This window comes from Anolis carolinensis, chromosome 4 (genome assembly GCF_035594765.1).
Source record: "Anolis carolinensis isolate JA03-04 chromosome 4, rAnoCar3.1.pri, whole genome shotgun sequence".
In the NCBI taxonomy this organism is placed as follows: Eukaryota; Metazoa; Chordata; class Lepidosauria; order Squamata; family Dactyloidae; genus Anolis; species Anolis carolinensis.
The window spans coordinates 116,705,728-116,718,202 of NC_085844.1; the positions used below are offsets into that span (position 1 = coordinate 116,705,728).

The 12,475-nt window shown below is 40.4% G+C and overlaps 1 protein-coding gene across 1 annotated transcript in view; it reads left to right on the plus strand.

The window, feature by feature from the left end:
- Positions 1-359: 359 nt before the first annotated feature.
- Positions 360-12,475, plus strand: part of dusp22 (dual specificity phosphatase 22) — a 49,501-nt gene continuing 37,385 nt past the window's right edge. Inside the window, 2 exon segments of the mRNA XM_003224394.4 lie at positions 360-715; positions 8,231-8,264. Coding sequence (XP_003224442.2) covers positions 695-715; positions 8,231-8,264 — 55 coding nt within the window. The 5' untranslated portion in view covers positions 360-694.

Below are 12,475 nucleotides of genomic sequence, written 5' to 3' on the forward strand. Positions count from 1 at the left end.
AAAACTACAACTCCCAGGATTCCATGGCATTTAAAGTGGTATCATATTGCACAGTGTAATGAATAGGAGCAGCAGTTCATCATTTCACAGATAAGGCATTTACTGGAAAACGGCTCGGTGTTTGTTTGTTTTGCATAAAAAGCCCAAAATAGAAATATCTGTCTATAGAAAACAAGAAATACGTCTCATTCTCGGGCTGCCATTGCTGAGAAAGCCAAAGATGCCCCGCCGCCGCCGCTTACTCATCCTTCCAGGAATGAAAGTGGGCTTGAGCAGTGCGTGGGCCGCGGGGCATGACGGGAGCGGTAGTTCTCAAGCGGCGCTCTTCCTACGCAGCGAATGGGGAGAGGACTACATGTCCCAGAAGCGTTGGCGGCTCTGTTATCTGGGCCAGCTTAGAGGCGCAGTTTCTGGCTCTCCTCCTTCTCCAGCGATTTCAGAGGCGGCCAAGCGGAAAACAAACTCCTGATTAGAAAAGGAGGAGGAGGAGGAAAGTCCCCACTCAGGGTGATAGTGGGGAGGAAGTGTTTTGCTTGGAGTAATCCTTAGCAATATCCTTGGGTTTTTCTTCAATCGGGGTAAATCCTGCCCTGTTTCCACCGCCAGCACTTTATTATTATTGGGGTTTTTTGTTTTTTTTTGCAAGCTTCCTATCTATTAAGCTGCGTCCCCGGTGCTAAAGTTTCAGAGAGCCATGGGGAATGGGATGAACAAGGTAAACGCGGCTTCTGTTTGTTGGTTTGTTTCCCCTCCCCCCGAAAAATAATCCGATTTGATTTGTTTTCGGTGCCACAATAAGCAGGGGTCATTTCCTTGTGTTGTCGAAGGCTTTCTTAGCCGGAATCACTGGGGTTGCTGTGAGTTTTCCGGATTGTATGGCCAATGTTCCAGAAGCATTCTCTCCTGACGTTTCGCCCACATCTATGGCGGGCATCCGCAGAGGTTGTGAGGTCTGTTGGAAACTAATCAGGTGGGGTTTATATCTCCAGGGTGGGAGAAAAAAAAACTCTTGTCTGTTTGAGGCAAGTGCGAATGAATGTTGCAGTTGGCCACCTTGATTAGCATTGAGTGGCCTTGCAGCTTCAAAGCCTGGCTGATTCCTTCCTGGGGGAATCCTTTGTTGGGAAGTGTTAGCTGGCCCCACAATGACATAGTGGTAACATAATAGTGCCCGCAAAGGTCAAGGAGTTCAGTAGATAGGGTTGTGGTATGTCTTTCGGGGTGTGTGGCCGTGTTCCAGAAGTATTCTCTCCTGACATTTCGCCCACATCTATAGCAGGCATCTTCAGAGGTTGTGAGGCATGGATAAACTAGGCAAGGAAGGTAAATATACAGTAGAGTCTCACTTATCCAACATAAACGGGCCGGCAGAATGTTGGACAAGTGAATATGTTGGATAATAAGGAGGCATTAAGGAAAAGCCTATTAAACATCAAATTAGGTTATGATTTTACAAATTAAATACCAAAACATCAAGTTATACAACATATTTGACAGAAAAAGTAGTTCAATACGCAGTAATTCTATGTAGTAATTACTGTATTTACGAATTTAGCACCAAAATATCATGATGTATTGAAAACATTGACTACAAAAATACGTTGGATAATCCAGAACGTTGAATAAGCGAGTGTTGGATGAGACTCTACTGTATATCTGTGGAGAGTCCAGTGTGTGACAAGAGTCCTTTGTCAGTTGGAAGCCAGCGTTAATGTTTCAGTTAATCACCCTAATTAGCATTGGAAAGGTTTGTCTCTTGTCTGGGGAGCATCCTTTGTTTATTAGCCATCCTTGGGGCTCCTCTGCCCTCAGAGTGTTGCTTCCCATCTACTGTTCTGATTTTTGAGTTTGAGTTTAATGGTCAAGCATTTCTGTGTTCTCAAATAATAATATTGCAGGAGTCTACCGGATACCATGCAGCTGTGGACAAGTCTACATAGGGACCACCAAATGTAGCGCCCAAACACGAGTCAAAGAACATGAAAGGCACTGCAGACTCACTCAACCAGGGAAATCAGCCATAGCAGAGCACTTGATGAACCAACCTGGACACAGTATATTATTTGAGAACACAGAAATGCTTGACCACTCCAACAACTATCATGTCAGACTACACAGAGAAGCCATTGAAATCCACAAGCATGTGGACAACTTCAACAGAAAGGAGGAAACCATGAAAATGAACAAAAGCTGGCTATCAGTATTAAAAAAACTCAAAAATCAGAACAGTAGATGGGAACAACACTCTGGGGGCAGAGGAGCCCCAAGGATGGCTAATGACTCTGAACACAGGATGCTCCCCCAGGCAAGAGACAAACCTTTCCAATGCTAATTAGGGTGATTAACTGCAACATTAACGCTGGCTTCCAAATGACAAAGGACTCTTGTCACACACTGGACTCTCCACTGGACTCTTCCTTGCCTAGTTTATCCATACCTCACAACCTCTGAGGATGCCTGCCATAGATGTGGGCGAAACATCAGGAGAGAATACTTCTGGAACATGGCCACACAGCCCGAAAGACATACAACAACCCTGTGATCCCGGCCATGAAAGCCTTCGACAACACAGTTCAGTAGATGGACCAGGCCAAAGGTGCATCTACAAAATGTAGAATTAATGCAGCTTCACATCACTCAATGCCGTGGAATTGTGGGAACCATTGTTTTAACCTCTGATAAAGAATGCTGGTGCCTCATCATCCCACAGTTCCCATGGCAATTAAAGAGCTTTCTAACTGCATTAATTCAGCAGTGCAGATGCACCCCAAGTGATGTCTGACTCCCTTTTGAGCATTGATGTCACAGGAAGATGAGTAAATTATGCATCAAGGCCAACCTTACAGTGTATGGTCATTTTTCCTGAGCCTAGATAAGTGAAAAACAGATTGTGAAGGACTGGCAACTTTAGTTATTACAAAAACAAACCAATATGGTTTATTTTAGTAAATCAAAAGTTTGTGTTATTAATGATTATTGATAACTTTTTTCAAGGATACTGTGTCATATTAGTCATATTCAATGCAGTTGTGCTGCTATGTAGACAGTTTGAGGGTTCCAGTTTGCCTGTTTTTTTGTATTTTAATACAGTAGAGTCTCACTTATCCAACATTCTGGATTATCCAACACATTTTTGTAGTCAATGTTTTCAATACATCGTGATATTTTGGTGCTAAATTCGTAAATACAGTAATTACAACATAACATTACTGCGTATTGAACTACTTTTTCTGTCAAATATGTTGTATAACATGATGTTTTGGTGCTTAATTTGTAAAATCATAACCTAATTTGATGTTTAATAGGCTTTTCTTTAATCCCTCCTTATTATCCAACATATTCGCTTATCCAACATTCTGCCGGCCCGTTTATGTTGGATAAGTGAGACTCTACTGTAATTGAATACAATGTTTTCTGCCAAGGTGGATGTATAGAAGCACATTATACAGTAATTAAGGAATGCAATTTAATAAAAAAAGAAAATTAGGCAGTAATAACATCCGTTATTGAGGTATACATCACATAAAGCAAAAAAGCCAAATGAGCCATACATGCTGAATGCTTGGTTTGGGAAACCTGCTGGGTGATGATGGCCAAGTTGCAGTCTTTTACTGTCTTAAGATAAAGGCAGTGGCAATAAGCCATGACAATACTAAATTCTGCCAAGACAAATGTAAGTTAGGGTCACTGATAAATAAATAAATAAATAAATAAATGTGCCACAATTAATTTCAATTTATTTATTATTTGTAGTATTTATATTCCACCCTTCCCATCCCGAAGGGGACTCAGGGTGGATAACAATGCACATATACATGGCAAACATTCAGTGCCATTAGACATGCGACATATAGACAGACACAGTGGCCATTTAACATTTTCCAGCTTCCGGCTTCATGAGGGTATGCTCGATTCCAGCCGCTTCATCGTCCACTTGTGACACCGAGTCCTTGATGGAGTACTTCCTCATTCCTTTCCGCATTCTTCTGGAAGTTTTTATGGTGTTGTAAATTAGTTAAATTGACCTCCTCTCAGAAAGTGGTACCTAAATTTTCTACTTGACAGATGCAACTGTCTTTTGAGCTGCGTAGGTCAACAGTAAGCTATGCTATTAAATGGTCAGGAGCTCAGTCTGACCTGGGCTTTTATCTCATGACCTCTCAGTCAGTAGTGATTTATTGCAATTGGCTACTAACCATCTGCGCCACAGCCTGGCACAGGACAACAAAACTCCAATAGAAGGTCTGCCTCCTGCATTTTGGACCAGTTCTAGGTGTCAATAGCATACAGAGCACATTCGAGTGGTCAAACTGGAGGGTATTGGGGCAAAAAAAAATCATGGCAAACAATATCAAACAATAGAAATATGAGTTGAAAGTGTGAAAAGGCATGTCTAGCTATAAGTGGCATTTGTAGATAAGCTCTGTTCAGGCTCATCCTTGTGCCATTGTTGTGTGCCTTCAAGGCCTTTTTGATCTATGGCAACCACAAGGCCAACCTTTCACGGCAGGGGTTTACCATTGGTTTTCTCTGAGGCTAAGAGAGTGTGCCTTGCCCATGGTCATCCCGTGGTTTTCATGCCGGAGTCCAGGTTCAGACCCTGGTTTCCAGAATTGTAGCTCAACACTCAAACTATGATGCCAGGTTACCTTCCTCAAAGATCTGCTCTGATCAGTTTGCTGCTAAGCTGTGCCCAGGTGGGATGGCTACTCCGGAAGGCACCAGCAAGGCATCATAGCAAACGTGGACACGTTCATGGTGGCACCTGTCCACGTTGCAGTTTGGTTCCTCCCTTCATAGGTTTGGCACAAGCAACCCCACACGAGGTTGGCAGGTGCCCATTGGTTTGAGATTAGAAGAGGAAGCAGCAGCTGAATGTGTGGGCTGGCAGTGGCCATATTTTTCGTGAATGAGTTACACCGATACTATGCTTGATGCTATAATTTCCTATCCCAAGGAGGTCAGAGGCTAAACCGCAAAGCCATGACCCTCTGAGATGCCTTGGCTACCGGTACGAATAGCCTTAGTTGGTCAGCTTGCTCATACACTTTGGCCATAGCCAGCAGGCAGTGGGCAAGAGGATCTGACAGCGGTGGATTGTTTCAGTTTTCAAAACTCCCTTTGTTCTTTGGCCAAAGAGGCTTACTTGCTTCCCCTTTGAGTTTCTAACAGGGCAACCCCCAGAGTCTGCAGACACCTGCTGTTGCTACAATTGGACCAGCTGGCTATTGTTTGCTCTCACCTTCTGTCTGAACAATGCTGGGCATGGTATCATGTCTGCTCTTGGGACCTCCATGAAGTGGAATTAATGACACTTGCTCACATTCTTCCCCTCTCACTTCCGTCTTTGCTCCCTTGGTTTGCCACTCTCTACATTGGAAGCTCCCGGGGGCAGGGACCAGTCTGTCTCTTTTTCTAAGATACAGGAAATTGTTTTGTATGAAATCAAGCCAGCGTTCGATTTAGCTCCTTATTATCTATATTGGGACGGGCAGCTGTGATGGGTCTGTGGGTTAGTTTTTCTACCACTTGTGCAGGGTTGCACAGAGTGCCAGAAATTACCAAACAGACGAATAAAACAAATTCAAAGGAATTAGCTCACAGAAGAATGTGCGTATATGGTTGCAGTTTTACATTGTAACTTCTGCTCAGACATTCATAAGATAGCTCTGTTAGAGCAGTGTTACTAAAGTAGTGAACAATATTTACAGGCCTGTGGCTTCTTGAAACTTGACAAGGTTGCTTCCACCCTCCACCCTCTTTCTTGGGATGGGACCCCTTAAAGTTAATAGGGGTTCTGACCACAGATTGAAATTTGGCACTGAAGTGCACCTATTTGTGCAAGAATGGCAACATTCCAAAAAATAAAAAGGCAATACAGTCTTCATATACCCTATTCATTATAGGTCTAGACCAGTGGTTCTCAACCTGGGGTCCCCAGATGTTTTTGACCTACAATTCCCAGAAATCCTAGCCAGTTTACCAGCTGTTGGGATTTTTGGGAGTTGAAGGCCAAAAACATCTGGGGACCCCAGGTTGAGAAACAGTGGTCTAGACTGTTTTGCCAAAGAAATCAGCCTTTAAAACCTTCACTGATTTATCCATTGGTCTGTATGAGTTCTGTACCATCTCCATCTCTAAGTAAAGAATTAGACTGTCCCAGCAAAATCTAAAAGAAGCATTAAACTCCTCTGCTATTTCCCCTATTTCTGGTCTTTATGAATATTTGGGCATGGAAATGACAGCAGTGCCCGGGGAGTTTGGCCCTCTGAGTTATTGTTGCTGCTTTCTTCTCCCTGCAGAATGACCCTTGACTTATCCATGGGTCACATCAAAATCTATAATGTTGACTCCAAACCTGCTCTTGACATATAAATGAGGTCAAGTTATACATAAGTATATACAGTAATTGTCCTGTAGATTAAACACCTTTAACCGGTTTGATTTTGAAATTAAAATTCTCCAAAAGTTTACATTATAGGAATTAGCAAACGCAACATAAAGAAGAAAGGAAAGAGTGAGAGAGTGAGAAGAAATTAGGGAAACCATCGGATTTTTAAAAATATGGTTTATTAATAGAAAGGTCTTAAGGTGCTTCTAAGAGACTGGAATAGCCCTTGCAAACCACTGCTTTTATTGACCCTATTGCTGGATAAAGGAAAATAAATAGTGTGTGTGTGTGTGTGTGTGTGTGTGTATATACACTGTTTATTTATTTTCATTCATATATATATATATATATATATATAGAGAGAGAGAGAGAGAGAGAGAGTCAAATGTAGGACCTGCCTATTTTTCCCTTAAGTTGTATGGCTAGGTGACCCTTTCATTCTCTTTTTGGCATTCCTCTGACTGATGTTGGCAAGTTAGCATCTAAAACCAAGGCCTTGCATTTTTCTAGTAAAATTGAAACACGATGCCCAGAATGGCTTCTGTGCTCTTATACCTTCTTATATCACAGAAGGCCACAATGTTGGGCAGGGCAACAGTGCCAAATGTTTGTGGCTCAGCTGGCAGTGTTCTTGTATTCTTTCACAAGGGTGGTGATGGGGGAGAGAAAGCAGGCTGTGCGATAAATACGTGCAAAATATCACACTTCCACTGTAGGGGTTGTCAGAATCATCTGGTGAAATGTGACATGTGAAAGGTGCCAGTACTTTAATAGACATCTGTATCTCATTGATGGCCTATTATATGTATATGTGTGTGTGTGTGTGTATGTGTATAAACTCAGATACTGGGCAGCGAAATGTGTGCATTCCTGAAATGATGGAACAAGTCTTCCTGCCCTCTGTTTGCCTCATTGTCTAAGAAGCCAACCTGGGAGAGATAATGAGATTCAGGTTAAATCTTGAGCACAGTCTTTGGGTTGGCCTTGTTTTGGTTTGCTAACTTCTGTAAAAAAACAAAAAAGGTTTTACCAAGATTGATTCATGTGGCTTACAACCTTTTTGACTTGTTTCTTTTTTCCCTTTGCTTTTAAGTTCTGCATTTGCTCAGGATTCAACAAAGAGGAGCTCAGTGAAGTGGGTTTAAATGTGTGTGTGAAAACGAGATCATCACCAGAAGAGGGTTTATACGTAATGGATCCTCCAAATCAGTAGTTTATCCCTTCCTTCTTTTTAGTTTGAAAAAAATTGAGACAAAATCTAGAGGACCACATGTTATCCATCCCTCTTCTCAATAATGTAATGTCAGAAAAGTAGATAGCACAAACACATAGCTGCCATTTCATGGTAGTATTTTTTAAGTGTAGTGTACGGTTGGGGTCTCATCTCTGGGAGAAAAGCAGGATAAAAATAAATATATCATTGTTGCTGTCAGAATGAGCATGAAAACAATGACAACTCTTAAGTGAATCCCCAAATTCAGTATTAGATCTTAGTAGCTTTTAAAGGTTTTTCTCTAGGTTTAATTTTGATTTAGCCCCTGCCATGACTAAGCTATGCTATTACAGGCCTTTATAAAAATGTCCAATAGAATCTCTGTTTTGAATATCATTTAACAGCAGACATATTCTAAATCTTGGAACATTTGAACTTTTTAAAAAGAAAATGTTCACATTGAATGGTTGAAAATTTTACAAGGAAAAAAACATGTTAAGCATGCTGTGCTTTTGGATTTGATAGACTTAATACAGTGTTATGTTCCATCCTGTATGCAAATGAACTACGTCAGATTGTATTACCACAAGAGATCTATTTATGATATTATTATTTTTTTCTTGCAGATACTTCCTGGCTTGTTCCTTGGAAATTTTAAAGGTAAGATCAGTCATTAGCAGCTCTAGCATAGCAGTGTTACTTGTAGATTGGAGGAAGGAGGAACTCTGTCCATCCCTTTATTTCTAGTCTAGAACAGTGGTGTCAAATGTATGCTATTTTGAACTTCAGCTCTCAAAATTCCTGGCCATCTGGAGAGCCACAAGTTTGACACATCTGATCTAGAGGACTGTGTAATCTCTATTCCCACCACTGGAATTTCTGTTTATTGACAGCTCTTGGAATCATGTGCAGAAGTAGAACAGTGCAATTGTTTCATTAAAATGGGTCTCACCCTTTGGTCCTTGGTGTGTTTTGGACCTAAGGTCCCGGAAGCCCCAGCCAGCATGGTCAGTTGTCAGATGTTATGAGAGCCGAAGCACAAACCATCTGGAGGACTAAAGCGGGAGGACCATCTATATATATAAAAGGGTAATGAAATTTTGGCCTAGGACAAAACAACAAAACTACACATCCCAGAAACACTAAACTTGGCAGCACAACCCCTCATCCATGCCTCTGCGTTCATACAACAAAAAGAAAAGAAAAATAAAGTCCTAATTAGAGGGAGAGGAATAATTGTTTTTATCCAATTGCTGCCAGTTAGAAGGCTAAGCTCTGCCCACTTGGGTCTCCTAGCAACCCACTCAGCCCAGGGGACAGGCAGAGTTAGGCCTCACTTAGGCCTCTTCCACACTGCCGATAAAATACAGATTATCTTATTTGAACCGGATTATATGGCAGTGTAGACTCAAGGCCCTACCACACAGCTATATAACTCATTTATAATGGACTTAATGTCAGGGGAAAACCTTTACCCTTTACCTTAACTACCACCAATTCCTCAATACTTCATTTCCCATACCACCAGACTTCGCCACAGCAACGCGTGGCCGGGCACAGCTAGTTACTTCATAAGATGCTAGCAAGCTTGGTTTGTGCCTTGCTCCCCTCAATTTCTTCAATTCAACAGAATCTTTCGGCACCATGGATGACACTGCATGCTGTAGTCTTTCACAGAAGAGAATGTAAAACATTACTCCGAGTGGAAGTTTAACTTTAGTTGCTTTTCTTTGTGAGCATGGGCAACACAGTTTAAAAATACCCTCCCCAAGTAGCTAATAGATATGCTCTTTTGGGCTTTTAAAATAGCACGTCTAGCTTTACTCAAATTGTTTTGGCGACTGGCCTAAAGATAACTTCCCTCTCACCAAAGCCCGACTAGAGCAATGCAAAACAAGTTGATGATATTGGTCATCTGAATCTCCTTATGAACACATGTGGAAAGAAAATGTACAGCTTTAAAAAAAAGAAAAAAAATCATCAATTTCCAGGAAACATGCTTGCTTTGTGAAATACTTGCTTTGTGAAATACTTCTTCATTATATTAAATTTGAGAAAAGCATTGACCAGCACAGGAGTGGTGGTACATTTTAACATTTTGCTTAAATAAAATTACCATTGAGCATTTTCAACTGGGATGTGTGTGTATGAGAGAGAGAGAGAGAGAGAGAGAGAGAGAGAGAGAGAGAGAGAGAGAGGGAGAGAGAGAGAGAGCTGATGTTACGTACACGTTTCATTAATGTACTTTCAGTGGAAATTACATAATATATAGTGTGCATACCCAGAATCTTCGCCAGAAGAAATCAGAGCTAGAGAAATGTTACTCACACTATTCCTGCCGACAGCTGTAAAGGCTGCCCATTTTCTACCCCATCATGACTTTTTCCCTTTCAATTGGAGGACATTCGTCCTTCTCATCTTCTGTTAAAGCCTTATACAGCATTGTCACTGCTTCTTCTTGATTTGGATCCCAATTGTGTTTTGTACAACCAATTGGAGAGATCTCCATGATCTAACTAGTTCTTCACTGGGAATGGCAAGGCACCCCAGATTGTGTGCTCCTTATTTATCTTATTATGTTAGAATAAGTTTGGTGTGTTTACTCCAGTCCCAGAATAAAACTGTGAATCAGTACATACCTTGATTTTGAAAATCTACATGCTTTCCCTTTACTTCTGTGTTCCCCACTTCCTTTTCAATGTAAAACCACAATGGTGTTGACAAGCCCTAATCAACTACTGTATATGATACTTTGTTTTGAAATCGTAGCCAAACTTTTTGCAGTCTTAGCTTTAAAGACTAGGCTTGTACAGGCCTTCCTGGCAATTTTGGAGCAGGCAAATAAACAGTAATCCAGTATCCAGATAATAAAGAGATGGTGGACTTCCAAATTGTTATCAACAAATTGTGAGCCACTCCTAAAAACTAGGAGAGTATGTGGCACACATTCAATCTGCAGGTGGAAAGATTGAAAGCTTCTTAGAAGGTCATAGATCACAATCCTTCCTGGAAACCAAGAAAACTTGGGAAGGATAGGAGTTTGAAGTACAATCCTGACTTCTTTGTGTTTATACTGGATTTTGATTAAAATTCAGTATCTTGCTTGTACACTGCTTTGGGTGTTTGCTAATACAGTAGAGTCTCACTTATCCAAGCCTCTGGATTATCCAAGCCATTTTTCTAGTCAATGTTTTCAATATATCATGATATTTTGGTGCTAAATTCGTAAATACAGTAATTACAACATAACATTACTGCTTATTGAATTACTTTTTCTGACAAATTTGTTGTATAACATGATGTTTTGGTGCTTAATTTGTAAAATCATAACCTAATTTGATGTTTAATTGGCTTTTCCTTAATCCCTCCTTATTATCCAAGATATTCGCTTATCCAAGCTTCTGCTGGCCCGTTTAGCTTGGATAAGTGAGACTCTACTGTAGATGATAAATGTAATAAACATCAGTGAATACCAAAATACTGGCTACCGATATGAATAAAAGTCAGTGAATAATAAAATACTGAACTTAGATATGAATAGTACTCTGGATTACATAATTTGAGGATATGCGTGGTATTTTCCTTTTGATTTTAAGTCAAAAAGATGGGTATGCACAGGCTATGTCACTTGAACATTGTAAAATGTAATGTGAGCGATCGACTTCTTCGCTGCAAAACGCAGATAGCACCCAGTGTAATGAAACTGATACTTAGTATCTGTTTTCCAATTTGGTTCTTTTTAATTTCTCCCTATGCAACTGTGTCAAGACCAAAAAAGTCTCAAAATTACAGAGTGAGTCAGCAATTCAGTCTTTATTAAAATTTCGAAACCTTCCAGCATCTCCCGGTTTCTGCATAAATTGGCGTAGCAGATGTCAGCCGTTCATACAGAGATTATAATAAACATGCTGGTGGTAGTCATCGTATTTTAATCCATCAAAATGCACTCATATTTGCTTGCCCCCAAAATTCTTGTGGAAAAATAAAAATTATAGAAGATATTTGTTTCTCTATACTAATAGAAATCTCACATGATTTTTTAAAATCCCTGTGATTGTTTACAAAAAATGAAAGAATGGTGCATTTGAAAAAAACCCAAACTTATTTTTAAAGAAATACTTTGATTTCTAAGGTCCTTGTATTTGTAAATATATATTTTTTTGAGATTTAATCTCAAGCTATTCACCTCCCCAGATTTCTCACTGAAATTACTGACACTTTATTTTAATACTATTCATTAGGAAATATTGGGAAAATATTGCATGAATGATTTTTTAATACTTAATTCAGCATGGACACTCATTAGTATTGCAGCTTTTCTAAAACGCATATCAAATAGGTAGGTACCAGGTGAATTCCTTTGGGCATGGTTTCCTATCTGTCAGGTTGTCACAATAGAAAAGGACCAATTGTCATCTACATTGAAGATAAGCAAGGACTGCCTTGGTGATCTTTGCTCCAAGGACCTTATTTTCAACAACGCTTTTGAGGATGAGGCCCTTGGAGCAGGGCCAGTCTTGGTAACAATTTTGTATTTTCTGGAAGATCTGTAAAGGTGTAATATAATCTCTTTCTGATGGAAACTGTGGTCTCCCAAGTAAAGGAATCTGGCAGACTCTGGGGTTGGATACAATACTGCTTTCTCTTGCAGCTATAGGCAGGAGTTTTGAAGAAAGTCTTGAAAACTTCTGATCCCTCCACTAAGTCTAATTTCTGGTTTTTGTAGTAAGCTGTTGTACTGAGTCCACTACAAATAAATAGGCAACTGCTCCACTTAGCCCAGTGTTATTTATATCAAGCCTTCCCCGATCCGGTGGATGTGTTATGTTGCATTACTGTTCCTACTATCAGTTGTAAATATCTGAGTCTGC